An 18,022-nucleotide genomic window follows, 5' to 3' on the forward strand; every position below is an offset into this window, starting at 1 on the left:
ACTGCCTGCAGAGAAACACTGCAGTGTGAAATTCCGGTGGTAGGGTGAGTCAATCCACTGTCTCCCCAGTCCAGCCCCAAAAAGTAAGCACATGCTACAGGTTACGTACAAGTAGACATGAAGAGACTTATCTGTTCCACAGGACATTTTGAGCAAAGTCCTACCTGGGGTTGGAATGTCAGAAATCGCTGACAGATTACTTGCCTGTGTTTAGAGGCAGAGATTCATCTGTGGTCTTAGTTCCCTTGAGCACAGGAAGCCACCTCAACAGTTCTTCATGTAGGATGTGAGGGATCCCTACTGTAGATGCCTTCTTTTTTCCTTTCCTTTTCTTTTTTTTTAAACCAAGCCCAGATAGTAGGTTGTGTGTAAGTTTTACTTGTATCTGCTCTTTTTTGCTAGGTCCCAACTTTGCGGGACTCTTTTATGACTATTAGAATAGGATATGCTGTGGGGAGAGGAGTGAGAGGTAACTTCCTTTTTAATATGAGGACTAGCATGAGCACATAATTACCGACTACGCTGTTAATCATTTTTTGTGTGTGTGTCTGTGTTCATCTCAGGAGAGAAACCCTTTATCTGTGAAATCTGTGGCAAAAGCTTCACCAGCCGCCCCAACATGAAGAGGCACCGCAGAACTCACACAGGCGAGAAGCCCTACCCCTGTGACGTGTGCGGCCAGCGGTTCCGCTTCTCCAACATGCTGAAGGCCCACAAGGAGAAGTGCTTTCGGGTGACCAGCCCCGTGAATGTGCCGCCTGCTGTCCAGATCCCACTCACCACCTCCCCAGCCACCCCAGTTCCTTCTGTGGTGAACACGCCCACAACCCCAGCCCCTCCAATCAGTATGAACCCTGTAAGCACTCTGCCCCCGCGGCCCATCCCGCACCCCTTCTCACACCTTCACATCCATCCACACCCTCACCACCCACACCACCTTCCTATCCCTCCGGTCCCTCACCTCCCCCCACCTCCAGCTCTCTTTAAGAGCGAGCCTTTAAATAACAGAGGCCAGGGGGAGGACACCTTTCTGCGGCACCTGGCAGAGAAGAACAGTTCAGCACAGCATCATTGACATCCATCTCCTTACGTGTGTTCTCCACGAGTTCTGTGCCCCTGTATGAGTTTGCAGAGAGGGAGTTGGTGAGCATTTCTGTAGCTGTCATACTCTCCTCAGCCTCCATCAAGAGCTTTGTCATTGTCCTGGTGAATCAGCACATCGGAGAGAGTGTACAAGAAGACCTTGAGCTCACGGAGGGAACTGTCATCTAAACCAGGGAACCACCAAACGAAAGCCCAATTTGCTTGCATTTTCTGGTGACTTTTATAAATTTGAGATACTCAGACTTGTGGAATTTTATAATTTCATATCAGCTGATGAGGTATGCTTGCTTTTATATCCTGGACTTCTCCTCAAAGAGGGGACAGGCCTGGTTCCTTTGTACTAATCGGGAAGGCTGTGAGATTAATCCAGAGCATTAATTGTATCACTGTGTATCGTAACAAATTCTTTTCAGCTTTTGGTGCTGGCTTCAGAGTTGAGCTAGCCATGTTTCACAGTATATCAAGCATTATAGAGAAAGACAGAAATTTTCTCCTTTGTGTAGCTCTCCTAACGCACTCTTTATTTTACTACAGAAATTATTTTAGAGTTTTTGTATAGACTTCTTTAGTAGTCTGTTTCTAAAATGAAATGTATTTCAATAAGCGGTGTAATTTTTTCAGTGTAGCTGGGACCTATGTTGTAAAATAGAAAAAATTTTTATAATCACCAAAATGTGATTCTTAAAGATGCATATAACTTCTGTAGTTCAAAGTGATTCTTACATCCGTACAACTCAAAGGTGCTTCAGAGACCAGATGTATATGAGAGGGTCTCCAGACCGAGTTACTGCAAAAATGAGGTTTTGCTTTCAGAATTTGGCATAAGTACTTGGTAGTTTTTAAATCTCTGCTTAACACTCAAGGGTCTGTTGGGCTTGTGGACATGCTGTTCCCTCTGAGTTTCATTTGGTTCAGTAGTGTGTTAAATGGAATGATTTGCGGAGGGTTGAGCCTTTTCTGGGAAAGTCATCTCAAGCTTACCTGTTCTGAAAATCTGCGTAAAGCTGTCCACCATCAAGAGGAGGAAGTAGGGGAGGTTGCTTCATCTCAGTCACCTCTAGTTCCCTCAGAACTGTGCTCACGGTCAGCCTTGATGGGATGAGAGTTTGAAGTCTCATAATACACTGCTTGTTTTGAGGTTGCTTTATTTTTCTAGCATTGTTATGTAAAGATGAAATAGTGCACTAAAATCGCAGACATCATGCTGCTGATAGTGGCTGAGAAAGTTGGATGAGAACACAATTGGTAATGACTTTCAAAACATCTCTTCTGTCAATGGGTATATCCACAACTTTGAGCTGTTGTGACATAGTTTAAATTGTAGTGAGGGAGAGAAGATGACGTTTTGCTGCTGTGTTCTCTGCAGGTAATTAATTATGTGATAGCAGCCTTCTTGGTGACAGCCACATCTCTAATTTGGGGCAGGTGACTTTTTCAAGTTTGGGGAACTTCGAAAGAGCACGGTTAATCAGGAGCTTATTATAGGAAAGGCTGAACAGAAGGGCTAACGTATTGGTTATGTTTAGCTGATCACATTTATCCAGACTCAGTATAGCTAAAAATTTTGTATTTTTTCATCTCAGTGAACTGAGTTACAAAGCTAGGTCTACTTTCTCTCTCTTCCCTCTTTCAGTTTTTTAACTATGAACTTTCTTCCCTTTTCTTTCCTCAGATTCTTCAGTCTTGGCCTGAATCAGGACCCTGGCTTTTATTTATTTTTTGTTTTTAATATTATATGTGTAGATATACTTCAAGCACTTTTCTGGCTGATTAGCTCTGTGATAGGAAAAAAATGGAACGTTTTCAATTGAGGTTAAGTCCCTATTTTAAAAATATCACATTCTCTATTAGCTCTTTGGTTTAATATTTCCAAGTTTTGGGTTTTTTTCCTTCTGATTATTGCCTTTGTCTTCTATAATGAGCATAGGAAAACTTGGGAATAAGGTAGAAAAGTATCTCAAGACATACTTTTCTTCTTGTTTTTGGATATTACTGCTAAGGAATGTTGTTTTAAATATTTGTATACATTCTTGGAACACCCAAGTACCCAAACCAATAAGGAAAGTGAATTCCTTATTTATGACTGTTATATCTTTAGTGGCTGCCTCCCCTATCTCCCCAAATCTCCTTTGCATTCCATGACAAGTCTGTGGATCTCCACCTTTGTGTGGACATACCATTATTCCACATCCAAGCTTGTAAGTTAAAATGATTTTTTTAAGATGTAAATTTCAGCTTTGTTAACCGGTTACATCTTATTTTTTTCTAACTAAATTCACAGTCTTGGGCAGCAATTCTGAATTGTAGACTTGAGACCATCAAGTCAACCATTTTATGAGGTGTACTATAATTATACACTGGAAAATTCAGGTAGTCATGTTCGGTTTTTCATTCGAGTGAATATAGCCATAAGAAAATACCTGCTACATAGGAAAACCAGTATTAAGCAAATAATCACCACCACCCTTAACAGAAGCAAAAAAATGATTATCTTTTTTAAAAAACCAGCATTGTCACACAATACAATTCTTAGTGAAATGTATTGTGAAACAATCTGGAAACTTCCATTGTTTTTTTCCCCTAGATAAGAATACCTTCCCTGACTTGGGGTTTGTGGTTGTCAGGAAGACTGCTCAGAACATAGTGACTCCTCATCAGTGGCATATTACACATGCCTAGTAAAGTACATTGAGAATATCCATAGCATTAATACTTCTGAATATAAGAACTGCAGGATTAAGCCTTAAACATGTATGTGCATCAGGTTTAACATGCATAAGACTCAAACTCAGGGTTGAAAATTTGATTGGGGTCCTTTACTAAGATAAAAGGTGCATTATGTGGTGTGTTCCCTCCCACATATGTAGCCTGGCACCCCGTGACTTCTTCAAAACTTATTACCTACTTGTTATCTTTTTATGAAAAAAAGAACGATGGAGGAGTTTGAGTTCTCAGCCCTTATCTGTGTTTAAATTTTAAAGACAACAAAGGCCACATTTCAGCATTATATAGATGTTAAATTGAAACTGATTCTCATGACTTAGTTTTACTGTCTTCAAAGGCTTGTATCATTGCTAGGGTTAAGACTTGAGGAAAATTCCCAAGGACTTTCTTGAGTTGATATTGTGGGGGATTTTTGTTGTTGTTCTGTTTTTTTTTGTTTGTTTGTTTGTTTTTGTTTTTTTTTTTCATTTTTCTATTCTTCTCATAGCTTTATCAATCAGATATAAACTCTTCCTTAGCCTTAATGGAAGGCTGCTTGTTGCTTTCTCAAGCTGAGTCAAGAAAGCTCATAGGAGTTAGATTTTTACATTTGAATGAAAAAAATGAGATGAACAGTTTAAAGGCATGTGGCTTCATTTCCACATATAACTGTGATTTGATTCTTATTTTTAGCAAGCAGGGAAGTCTCCATATAAAACTTTACGGCAGTTCAGTGTAACCTTTGCAGATCAGTTACGTATACTTTTACAGCTTACCATTTACATTAAGCATTCTAAATTAATGATTGGACATTATCATAGTTGTACCATCTTTTTTAAAACTACATTTGTTGGAAATACCTTTTCATTGTGGTTAGAATGCTCCCTATAATTGGATTGTCCCTCATATACTAACTGAAGGCAAAATACCCTGAAGAGATGCTTGTAAACTTTTAATTTTCTGCTGCTTAAAATATTTTTTCAGTTCTCATGCTTGTTGAATAGATATGTATGTTCAGCTTAATTTTTATTTCACTGGAAGTTTTGAATTTTAAGAAGATCAAGCAGAAATAGAAATCCATTACAGATGTATATATATTTACTCCATCTTGCAGATTTCAGTTAGTGAAACAGAATGGTAGGTGGGGTTAGAAAGAAAAGAAAAGAAAACGGAAGTTAGAGAACTCTTCTGTTTGAGCTACTGTAAAGAAGAGACAGCTCTCATTATGTTGCTGATCCACATGGTGACCATTTCCATGCTGTTCTACACTGTATGTATGGGAAGTATTTAATGAGAAAGGGAGCGAGTTACATTTAAGAGTTTTATCAGCTTCTCCCATTACAAAAGTCACCTCACTTGGAATTCTTCAGACCATAAAATTGAGCAAGTAAATGTTGGGTTTTAATTTTCCTTTGAGTAAACAAGATAGGAAATTTCCCAAAAGATCGTTTTTCCAGGAATGAAAGGTCTTTAGCCATTAGAGATGGTGGCGTCATTATGTACTGGCAACACCCTAGCTATCACGCTTCTGTCATCTGTAGCGTTTATAACAAATAACAATGACCTTCCAACCCCGGACACTACCTCGATAAAGCAAACCAGAGATCCTCTCTCCGCTTTCTATGGAAGCCATAAAAGTTGCCATCAATATATCTACTTTCATAGTTCTGTACTTTTATACTCTCTAGACTTTTTATAGACTTTATGAGCAGAGCTTTTTGTCTTAGAGGATAGGTTTTGCAAGATTCAAAGGAAACTCAAACTCCTTGGCTGTCCTAACTTTGAAGCTTTAGCTTCAGTAAATTTATTTAAAGAACTAGATAATGTACCATTTATCAAATTCTTCATTTAAGTCAAAGCTATTTTGCAGAGTTATATAACCAGAAAACACTTCTCTTTCTTATTCCCTAAGTAGACGCTATGTTGTTGTAAGAAACTACTTTCAAAGTGGATTTCTACCTTGTTAGACTCTGCATATAACTTGGTAATATATGTATTGTCACAATGTTCCTGGAGTTGTTTTTATTTCCCTGTGACAGGTCAGTGAGTGTGCATCTCTCTCTAATCCTCTGTTCCCTCACTGCAGCTTCAGTCTCTCTCACTCTGTTCTTGAGTGCCTTCAGAAAGCCAGCATCCTGGAACATTCTTTCCCCAATCTAAATCCTACCTCTGATGATTTCATTCTCCATGAGTATTGGAGTTCACCCTTAGTTCAACTGAGTTGCCTCTACAAACTAGCTAAAACCTTGGGTGTGAATTTTTTATGTATTTCTGTTTTGTTCCCCCTACATTTTAAACTTTTATCTATATCTTATTTCTTCACATATTGCATCTCTAATGATGAAAGATTTTATCCTTATCTTACTCCTCATTTTCTTTTCTTTCACTAGAAAGTAGATGTCCCTTTAAAACTAAAGGTCATTGAGTATCTTTTGAGCATCTTTTTCTCATCTTAGTCTTCCTGAATGCCTCCTCTTTTTGATTAAAGGATCCTGAATGCTGCTGTTGCTATGCCATATTCCTGTACGCCCTCTCTCTTCCAGAAACATTTTGCAAAGTTGTACCCATAATTTAATTTTAGTCAAATTAATTTAAAATTGCTCTCTGGGTTTATCAAAAGCCCTTTATTGATTTTTTGATCTGCCTCTCTCCTGTCCCTCAAAAATTTCCAGTTACTTTTTTTCTACTTGTTCTTTATCTAATTTTTTAAAAAATACGGTTGACACGTAATAATATGAAGGATGTAATAAAAAGGGGCTTGCAGTATGTTCTCCATGTGGCACCTTACTGATAAAACATTTTAGCAGTTGGCTCATTTTTCACAGTCAAAACTGAAGTTTGTGCTGTGTACAGGTCTCTTGCTCCCTTTTAGTTCTTCTCCAAAACCGAAAACAAATAGAACTCTTTAAAGTGAGGAAATTAGATTGCTTTTTTAAAAAGTGAATGAAAGCTATAGAGCTGAGTGTTTTGGCCTTAGTCAAAATCTTTCCTTTCTGATTAAAAATGCCATGCCTCTTTCCTCAAAGTTAATAATACTAGTACTCAGGTTTTCAGGACTAACTAATAACCACAAAAAGTGGGAGTCTAAGAAGGCAGCTGTTAATAAATTCTTAATCCTTTCTGTCTGGCGACAGTATATTTTTGGTGGGACAGTGCAAAATTGTGAGAATGCTTATGTTTGATAATGAATAAATTCAAGACATTTGAAGACTTCATTGGCTATTTGGAATGGACTAGTTTACAAAATGCAAAAGATAAATTTCTACAGAAAGAAGTGACAAGAGTTTCTTGTTGTTTTAAATAGTTTACGCTTTAATTTGCCTTGATAGTCCCCATTATTGATGTAGAATTTTGCCTCTTTTCGGTAGTAGCTGGCTACTTTAAATAACCACTTTGAAATCTGTGGCTTTTCTCTTCGGAATCTCAGGTGGTACAGCAGTGGAGAGCGGTGGTGGGCTCACACCTGGGAAGCCACATCCCTGAGACAGACTGTTGGCTTGTTTCATGTCTTTGTACAATGGAGACGTTTCGCACCAGTGGCAAAGGTGCCCTTGCCCCGAGAAGAATCCCCGCCACGTTCTAGTTTCACACTCTTTGAGCTTCCCTGGTGAGATCAGGGCTGGTAACAGATTACTTGAAAGCGATTTTGGGGATGGGGTCAGAAAAGGGGTAGGAGCTAATAAGTTTTGCTTAGATCTGATACTTGCATTGTTGGTTTTGATCAACTAAAGGGCCTGTGTCTGTAGTGGATGTGCCAAAGAATCAAGTTGTTTCTAAATATCCAGCTCCTCTGAACAAACACAGCTTCCTCCTTACCTGTCTTTTACAGATGGAAAGAGACTGTGTGATCACAAGGAAAGAGACACCAGCCCACATTCTGCATAGGACTTGAGGCTGTGTTTAGTTGTAATCGAAAGTCGGTGGGAAATATTTTATTCTTTTAGAATCTCTAACCTGTCCTAGAAATATCTTTTCTATGTTTGATTATTCAACTCATTATTAGGTTTTATCAAAAGTAAAAAAGGAAGCAACTGTGTGACATAATTTTGGTGTTTACTGCTAAGTTGTATCCCCAGTGGTATATGTGCAGCCTCTGAAAATCGGATGAGTTCTCAGTCTTCTTTCAGTTTGCATGTGCATTGTAGTCTGTGCTTGACATGGGCTTTTAGGATTCTGTTCCATCAGCAGTACTGGCTTTGTCCACAAGGGAGCAACAAAATACTTTAGCTTCTTTATTCTCACTTTCTGAAGAAAGAGCCCGCTGTTAAGTCCCTTATAGAATATTTTCTCTTGGCTCAAGACTTCTTTATAGATCTTGATTTTTAAGACACTTTCCCTTATTACTAAGTGCTCAGCCTTCATATGCAAACAAAGATTGATGTGTGGGTCAGAGGTCCTTGTCGGGGTAGGCATCTTAATTAATCTTTCTACATAATGGTGCCCAAGATTGAAAGCAGCCAGGACCTTCCTATGGGGGATTCCTTGTGTGCTAAATGCAGAGCAGGAAGGCGACCCTCCTTCTTTCTTCCAAATCCCACCACCAGCGCAGAACCATCACGTCTCTGAGAAGGACGAGAATGGCAGGGGTAACTCTGGAGTGTGAGTGAGGAAATGCTTCTCAGCCTCTCTGCTCCAGATAGATGTCTGTTACAGCAGGGAGTGCGTCCTCAGGGTCAGCCGCATATCCTGACCTGTGGGAGGGCCCCTTCAGCAGCCAGTCCTCTAGGTTGGAACTCAGTTTGGTTCCCTCTATTGTCAGTTACTTGTCTGAGGGCTCCTAACCCTCATCAGCTCTCTGACCACAGGTTTGTGCTCAGCAGCATCTTCTTCACAAGAAGCAGGTCAGTCATCAACTAAGAAGAAACGCCAGACTCTAGCTACTTAGCCTGTAGAGCTGGGAGGCTTCTGCACCTGGAATGGCCTTCTGAATGGATATCTGCCTGGCTCCTCTTCTCCAGCCAAGTCTGGCCCTGAGCAATACCAGTAGATAGAGGTGTCCACTTGTAACTCCCAACGCTTGACAGAAAAAACGAAGCTGAAGCTGTGATCGCTTTAGGTAGCAGGGGGCCAGGTTTAACTTGTTTGTCATTATTTTTGTTTTCCCCAACAGTACTGAACTCACTTGCACTTTTCCTCATTTCTTAAAGAAAAAAAAATCCAGTTCGCTTGCCAGGAATTGTTCAGCGTTAGGTTTACAAAGCTTGTTGTTGAATGTTGAACATTTGTCCAAAGGAGTTTGACTAAACAGAAGCTGCTTGGGCCCTGTTCTGCCTGCCAGGTCATAAGGATTAAGGCCACGTGGCTGGGGTACTTGTGTCAAGTCCAGAAGAGGGCAGTGTCCCTCTCTACCTCTGTGAGGGCGTTATTGAAGGTCAAGTTGGACTCATGTAGGGCAGGTATCTCTCGTGCTGCAAAGAAGTTTAGAGGAGTCTTTCATTTGGGGAGGGGACAGGTAATAGGACAGGGTCTCTTAAGATGGGAAAGATACTGGGGAGGGGAGAGCTGCTTGGCCCCGGGGAATGGGAGTGAGGTGGAACTGAGCTTCACCGCTGAATCTCCAAACTCGCCTAGCTTCCCTGAGTCATCGTTACTCCAGCATCCTGTCAGATCCCTCAGCGTACTGATTTTCCCTCTTGTGTTAAACCATACCAATATTAATTTTTTAGCAATTGAAATGCACTTTTTTATTTCAACTCAATCATGATTTTAAGTATATAAAATTTATAGACTGTTAAAACTACTTTTTTGTGTATTTTTTAACCACTTGATGTAGCATTGTCTTTTTTATCCTTACGAGACTCTGGTACAAGGTGTGCCACTTCATGGTATTTCTGAGACGCTGGGCCTTTGGATGTGTACGGTAACCAACTTAATGCTAATGTTCACAGTAAAAAATGGAAAAAAAGTAGCCATATCCATTTGTGTGTCTTTCTTCACTTCATTTCTTCCTTATCTTCAGGTGGCAACATTTTGAGGTTTCTTTGCTCAATGAATTGTCTTTTTTCTGTAAAATGAACAGTTCTGACCACTGTTATCAGTTGTCTCCAGTCCCTGTAGTAGGCTGCCCAGCCCACAAACCCTGCTGACCTCTTTATGAAGGACAACGCATTTTCGAGGCTGCTGGCCACAGTTAGGGTGATCAGTTCTCTTTTTTCAGCGCTCCCTGGCTCCGTGCTGATTGATTTCAGTACCACTACTCTATATAGCTGAGCAATAATCTGAACATATCCTAGAAAACAGTATTTGAAAAAAGATCATGACTGGGTTCTGAATCAGTCTGAAGAAAAATCAGCCTGATGGAAACTGCTTACAAAGTACATTCAGTGAAAAGCAGTGATTATGAAATACGGCACTTGGATGAGGCTCCTTTTCTTACCCCTGTTCCCACTCATTAATTCACTCGTGTGCTTACTCCACAAATGTTCATTGAGTGTGTAAGATGTGTTGGGCACTGAGCTAGCCACAGGATTCAGCAGTGGACAAGATAGAGTCCCTGCTGTCACAGAGCCTGCGTTCCACTGGAGGAAACCCAACAACAAACGAGTAAATAACTCTCTAATATAATGTCAGGCGGTGCAATCCCGTGTGAGGTTTGCCCTCAAAGCTGTCACTGCAGCCAACTGGAAGATAACTACTCTCTGGTACAACAAGCCTTTCCAGCTCAGGATCCACCCTGTTTTGTTCCATCTAAGGATTCCAGTGAGGGAGTTAAGAGGGAAAGGAAATCTTGTTCAAGGTTCCCTTTGTTTAAAACCTCTTAGAATGGAACAAAACTGCCCAAATCATAGAATTACCATTCTTATTCTTTATCATCTTGTAACTCTGACTAGATACTAACGTTAACACATTTTTTCATGGTTATAAAGTAGATACTTCCCCCATCCCAGTATATACTAAATCAGTGGCTTTCAGAGTTTGGCTGTGACCCATAGTAAGAAATGTATTTTCCCATTACTTGGCTACTCAATATACATATCTATGAGCTTATTTCTATAAGCGAATTAAAAATCCAAGAAAAATACCTTTGTGCTGCACTTTGATACTTTCTGTGTTATTTTTTAAATGCTGATCATGAACTACTAAATTAATTTTAAGTCCCAATGAGTCCTACCTGCAGTTTGAAGAATCCTCTTCTAAAGCAGTGTATATGTATATTATTTTATTCCAACAACAGCCTGAATTCATAATTTCATATAGAATCAGATTGTTTTAACCGAATCTCCCCACATCTATAAGTCTTGTTTCTGTTTCTGCCTGGGTACAAACTCTGAAGCTTCCTGCACAGATAAGCTATTGCTCACTCCAGTGCCCAGCAATGGAGACAGGTCAAATCTCAGGCACACTGCAGTCCTATCTCATGGGGATATCTCTTGGGGACTAAACCACTGTCAGTACCAACGTAACTAGAACTACTTTATTGCAATTTCAAGGACACCATGGTAAATGGTAATAATAATGATCCTCGGTGAGTCATACCTCCGTGTGTCCAAGCCCGTTTGTAAAGTGTCCTTGCCCCTCCTTCCAATAATCTCCCCGTAAGAGGTGTGGCCGTTCTCAACTCCCTTGAATCTGGGGGCTGGTCTTATGAAGGTAGGGAAATGATGTTGCAAGTTCTGGAGATTCTGCCTCAAGATGTCCTGCGTCTTCGGCCTTTATTTTCTTGGAACATGACTGCCAAGTGAGGAAGCTCAGGCTGGACCACTGAGTGGTGGTGAGAGGGGACGCGGAGAGAGAGGTCCCAGCTGTCCCTGTCAAGGTTGCAGACACATGGGTGAGACCCTTCAGCTCAGCTGAAACTCCCGGGAACTAAATGCATGCTTAAGAACCCAGGTAAGGCCAGCTGAATAACTGCCCAGCAGCCCAAAGAATCACTAGAAGAAGTAAGTTATTATTGTTATAAACTACTAAGATATGGGCTGGTTTGTTACATAGCAATAAGATAACTTGGAAAAGCCCTCAGATTTAGGTCTAACAGTTACTAAGAGCTTATAATTTTGCACAGTTCCTTATGCAAGAAGCTTAACTTTTTTGGCCATAACTGAGTAACAATTTCAGCTCGTTTTTAGGTCCCTGCTACCTCTTATTTCCAATCCATACTCAGCAACTATGAACTTGGAAAGGAAGGAGGGTTTTCTCATGTCCACTGCCAATTTCATCAACAACACAACCATTTCAGAATGTGTGCCCAGCGTTGTTCCTGAACTTCCTGAGTTAGGAAGTGCCTGGGTTTAGCGCCCCGAGACTGGTACATCTCACCCCCAATCCCTGCACCTAAAGCATTAGTAGCCCCTATTCAGCTTCAGTCTTTGCAACAACTTTGACCTTCCCAAGATGTTGCTGAGGGAGACAGTACAGTGAAAGAGTTAGAGACATACAGGCTTGTTCACAGACAAACCTGGGCTCAGTCCTGTCCCCACAGTCATTTGTGTGGCTGTGAGCAAGTTATCTAACCACTCTCCGCCTGTTTCCACATCTGCAGAAGAGGATATTAATAGCAACTCCCTTAAGGTCACTGTGAGGATTAAATAAAGCAATGCAGGTAAAATGCACAGCTCAGTGTTTGCCGGGCAGCGTTTGTGACAGGCAGCTCTAAGGTAGCCTCAGTGAGCCCCCACTCCTGGTATTCACACCCTGTACAGTCCTCTCCCCTTTAGTTGGGCTGGATTCAGCGACTTGTTTCTAAGGAATAGAATATGACAGAAGTGATGCAGTGTCACTTCCAAGATTAGTTACAAAAAGGACTGTTGGGCATGGTCTCTCCCTCTCCAATCACCAGCTGCCATGTCCCGCAGACACTGAAGGCAGCCTGTGGAGGAACTGGACCGGGAACAGAAGCCTGCCAGCAACCACGTGAGTGACCTTGGAAGTGGATCATCTGAGACTTGTCAACAGCCACATGAGTGAGCCTGGAACTGGGCTCTCCAGCTTTTTTAAAAATTGAAGTACAGTTGATTAACGATGTTGTGTTAGTTTCAGTTGTACAGCAAAGTGATCCAGCCATATATATATGTAATCACAGTAGAGTCTTGAGGTGACTAGCCCAAGTCAGTAGCTTGGTGACGATCTCATGAGAGACTAAACCAGAGACCTTTGTCTAAGTGAACCCAGATTCATGACCAACAAACTATGGAATAATGAATGTTTTAAGTTACTAGGTTTGGGGGTAATTTATGCAGCAATAGGCAATTAATTCCAAGTAAAATTGTACCTATTAGCAGACACAGAATACAATGATTGCAGTGGATGCTGTGGTGTGCTTCCCAGAATCTCCCCCTTCAGGGTCAAGGCCCTCATTTCCCCAGCTGCTCCGGAGTGTTTGTGCCAACAGCTCTCAGCTGAGTCCCTCTCCAGGAATGGCTCTCAGCTGAAGACAGCCACCTCTCCCAAAGTCACACCTCCTTCCCGCCCCAGAGGCAGCCCGCATCCAATGACTGCTTGGGGCAGCAGTATAATGACCTGGATCTGTTGCCTCAAGGTGGGACGGTTTTGAAGAGCTGCCCTCTTCTGAGCTTCCTTGAGACCAGCCGAGGCCCTTGTTGTGACTACATCACAGTTCAACTTTGCTCAGCTTGATCTCTGTCCAGGCCTACTTCCTTGAAAACTTTCCAAGGTTTGATTTTAGGAAACCTGACCTAACACAGTTGGTGCCAGGATTGGCTCGGGGAAGCGGACTCTCAAATGGGAGTTTTGGACCTTTGTTGGGCAGCTAGTGATGAAGGCCCATCACTAGTGATAGGTGGGACAATTGTTCAAACTGTCACTAGTGGTGAACCCACAGAAGGGAATGCACTTGAGGGGTGGGGCAGGGTACAATATCACAGGCTTTTGAGAGGTGGGAGAAGTACTAATTCTAAAGACAGTGGACTCTAAAGGCTATCGGTGAGCGCCACTGATGCATTAGGGAAAGATAATGAATGGCTGAGGGTGTTTAATTACCAATTGAAGGCAAATGTGAAAGCCAGAGGGTCTTGTGTTCTTTAAAATCCCCCTTCATTTGTGATATTAGTTATGCATCAATAGAAAACTAAAACACATGTGGTAGCTGGAAGCGGATGCCCGAACAAATACCTAAAATTATGGGAATGGCTTTGGAACTGGGCAGTGGGGAGAGGCCGGAAGAATTTTGAGGCGCATGATAGAAAAAGCCTAGATTGCCTTGAATCAAATTGTACTAGAAATATGTACATTAGAGATGCTGCAGGTAGAAGACTGAGGAGATTTTAGAGGTCCTAAATTGCCTTAGAGAAAGCCTCAATCTCCACGAACAGACCACTAACAGGTACATTAATGTGCAGACACTGGCGGTGAGGGCTCAGAAGGAAGTGAGGAACATGCTGTAGGAAGCGGAAAGATCCAAAAGCCAGCCACAAAAGATGGGAGCTGTACTAGTTTGCTAGGGCTGCCGCAGTGAAGTGCCATGAACTTGGTGGCTTAAACAACAAAATGCATTGTCTCACTGTTCCTGAGGCTACAAAACCAAGATCAAGATGTCAGTAGGGTTGGTTCCTTCTGAAGACTGACCATACCTCTCTCCTAGCTTCCGGGGGATTGCTGGCATCTCTGGCATCCCTTGGCTTGGAGAAGCATCACCCCCATCTCTGCCTCCATCTTCTCATGGTGTTCTCTGTGTGTGTGCGTGTGTGTGCATGTGTGTTTCCCCTTTTTATAAGGACACCAGTCACATTGGATTAAGGGGCCACTATATTCCAGGTTGCCCTCATCTTAACTAATTATCTCTTCAACAACCCTATTTCCAAAAAGGATCACATTCTGACATGCTGGGTGTTAGGGTTTCAATGTGTGAATTTGGGAAGGACACAGTTCAATGTACATCAAGGGTATTCTTTACAGAGCTCAGTCAAACCAGGAGTCCCGTAGGAAGCTTAGGGGTTATTGCCCCTTAACCTTCTCAGCAGAAGCCAAATAGAGACAAGCAATTATCACATAAAGATGTGTGGGAGAGACTTTTGTCTAATGGGGTGAATCCCTGTGCAACTCGTGCAAAGCCCGCAAGGTTCCTGAGAAGTTTTCACCCACAGGAAAAGAAAGAGACAGATTAGAAAATGAAAGAAGGCTTTTGAGTCCCCCAAACTTCACTGGTAGGAAGCAGGCTGATAAAACTTCTCAGCTGTAAACATATGCAAATCTTTCATGAAGAACAAAGAGGGTGGGTCCAAGAGCCCAGAGAACAGAGTCAAGAGCCATGAAGGCTTATTCCCAGGATTTGCTTAACTAGATTTCAAAACTGCTTTGGACTGATGACATTTCCCACTTTTGGAACCAGAATATACTGTTGTCCTAAGCCTGTCCCATCATTGTATTCTGGGGGAATATTGGGGGCATATAACTTATGTCTTTAGTTTCACAGGTCAACAGTGGAGAGGAACTGTGCCCAGGAGCTGTACTTAATGGGTTAAACTTCGGTAATTCATCTGCCCTTGTTTTAGGTGATGAAACTGGACTTTTGAGCTGATGATACTTAGATGAAATTTTGGACTTTGAACTGAGGCTATAATAGGATGAGACCCTTGGGAAACTTGGAAGGGGACAAATGTATTTTGCATTTAGGAAGGATATGAATTTTGGGGGGCAGACTGCAGAAGGCAGAATTCTAAAAGTGGCCCCCCGAAGATTCTATGTCCTGATCCCTGAAAGATGTTAATACAATGAGATTCTACTCCCGTGATTATGTTCTATGGCACAATTGACCCGATGCTCTGACCAGAGCCCAGTCCAGCCTGCCCAGACGCCTAACCTACAGAATTGCATAATAAATGGATGTTATTCTAAGCAGTGGTTTGTGGTAATTTGTTATGCAGCAATTGAAAATGAACTGCCTTGGCAGCGTTTAAGGAGAAACTCTCATCTCCTGCAGCCAGAAAGCAGAAAAGCTGGGGCTCAGGCCCAGGACTTAAAGATAAGGGTAGCAGCTCCAGATAAAGTTGATTCTCATTCACTGCAAGTCTATGAAGTCTACAATGACAAGTTCAGGGGCCTGGTTGGGAAGGAATGGGACCCTGAGATTTGTAATGGGGACATCTGGGTCCAAGGAGTCCCAGGTCTCCCTGAACCCTCTACTACTGCAGAAGTGGTTCACTCCTCCCTGTAAGAGACTGCTGTCCCCCTCTTGCTTAATGAGGAAGCAGAGACCTTTGCCTTGCAATAATGTACGCCTCTCTGGGTCTACCCCATCTCTTCTCCTGGTCACCAGACCAATAACCAGGGTCAAGTCACAACATAACATAGCCGGGGAATGCAGGCCTTGCCAAAGGAAGAAAAGGACTGTGCCAGTTGTTAATTTTTGCCTCTTAGCTCCAAATATATCCTTCATTGCCTGCTCTGTAAGAATGGATCTGAGCCCTTTAAATATCTCTCCTTGGCCCATTGGCACAATGCTAAGCTTTGTCACAAGAGGGCCTTGGAGAAACTGCAGGAGAAAGAGGTTTTTTCCTTCCTAGTTCTAGTGTGTCCTTCTCGGCAGGCTCCTGCAGCTTCTCCAGGTCCTGGCTTCTGCAGCATGGGCAACTTCCCCACTGACCAGTTCTGGTGACTGACAGTCGGTAGCACCTGGGGACCAGGAGCCTTTCCCAGCATTCCCTTTGGTCAGTTTCAGAGTGGACTGCCTCCAATGACACACCTTCTGCATGGCTTCCCAAGAATCCTGGAGGGCAGATTTTGATAAGTTTTGCTGGGCAAATTTCCAGCAAGTCCCACCTGCTCCACACCACAGTGACATTTCTGCCATCCTGTGAGTCATGACTGTGTCCTCTCAACCAGATCTGGATCTCAGCCCTGGGTGGCCTCTTCCTTGGGTGCTTTGTCTCAGCGTATTGGGGGTAGAGGCTCTTTCTTATATCCTGCTACTCCTGTACTCTTTTGAGTTCTCTTTGTTTTTTATTAGCCAATCTTTTACTACTCCAATTCCCTATGATACTCCATTATTCTACATACTGAATTTTTCCCATGCAAATTACGATCTGGTCTCTGTCTCCTGACTGGACTCAGACTGATGCAAGCTCATATGCTGAAGTTACAGGACCTTGCCAGTGTGTACTGACAGAAGCCAGGACAGTATTATGGGACTAGATCAAGGGGTACAGGGTAGTGTCAGGTTGGATAGGTGATAGTTGATTGATATAAGAGCATTCTGATAATGGACCCTAGCAAAGATCCCAGGAGGTGGTGCAAATAGGCTGCTAGGATAGCCATTGGAAGTTGGGAGAAAAAAATGGCCTGCACTAAGAGAACTAGAAAACTTAAGTTTGTAGGGGGAGGATATGGCTCAAGCGGCAGAGCACATGCTTAGCATGCGCAAGGTGTTGGGTACAACCCCTAGTACCTCCTCAATAAACGAACAAACCTAATTACACTCTCCCCCCCAAAAAAAGGAAAGAAAAGAAAAGCTAAATTTGCTATGGAAGACAATTAAAAGCCTAGAGAAGACGGCATGCTAGAGTGGATATAATATGAAGAACTAGAAAATTGAACAGCTAACTATATTCCACAGGAGGGCCTGGAGAACACCCCTTTTATCAATGAGATTAGAAATCTCTGCTGAGAGGGACACCATCATCACTGAGAAGCTCCATGTCCTCTGTGGACCAAAGCTGATGTTACAGAACTAGCAATGGGGATGAGAGCATCCTTACAGAATAGAGGCAGATGGTAGTACTTACACATCAGAAGCAAGATGGTTTCAATTATAATGAGTGGCCATGTCAGGTTTTGGTGGGGCAGGGTAGCTGACCTGCAGAGGGCTGCAGAGGTGATTAATAGAACATGACAGGAGTGGTAGCCTCCATTATATTGTCACTAACTTCACCAGTCTGGTCTTAGCAAAAAACAGACAGGGCCTAGGGGACTGAGATGGACCAATGCAAACTCAACAAATGGTAGCACCACTGAAATGGCCAGATGTGGTTCCTTTGCTAAAGCTAATTAACGTGGTTTCAAGTACATGGTTTTTGGCCATTGACCTAGTGAATATTTTCTTTTCCATCCCTGTCAAGGAGAATCAGAAAAAGTTTACATTCACTTTAGATGGATAAAAGTGTACATTATTGTCTTCTTCCCCCTGCCCTCCACCTGTGTTCTCTCGCCTGTCCTCTCATACGATATAGTCCAAAGGGACCTGCCTCTCTGGACATTCTGAAGAGCATCACATTGATCCACTACATGGATGACATTATGTTAATCAGACTGGATGGGTAAGAAG

The 18,022-nt window shown here is 42.2% G+C and overlaps 1 protein-coding gene across 5 annotated transcripts in view; it reads left to right on the forward strand.

Annotated features, from left to right (window-relative positions):
• ZNF652 (zinc finger protein 652) overlaps positions 1-9,721 on the forward strand; it is a 57,010-nt gene extending 47,289 nt beyond the window's left edge. For all 5 annotated transcript variants that reach the window (XM_032457802.1, XM_032457803.1, XM_032457801.1 and 2 more), the window contains one exon: positions 564-9,721. In XM_032457802.1, coding sequence (XP_032313693.1) covers positions 564-1,075 — 512 coding nt within the window. In that variant the 3' untranslated portion in view covers positions 1,076-9,721. The remainder of the gene's footprint in view (positions 1-563) is intronic.
• Positions 9,722-18,022: the final 8,301 nt, after the last annotated feature.

The sequence above is a fragment of the Camelus ferus genome, chromosome 16 (assembly GCF_009834535.1).
Source record: "Camelus ferus isolate YT-003-E chromosome 16, BCGSAC_Cfer_1.0, whole genome shotgun sequence".
NCBI classification, from domain to species: domain Eukaryota; kingdom Metazoa; phylum Chordata; class Mammalia; order Artiodactyla; family Camelidae; genus Camelus; species Camelus ferus.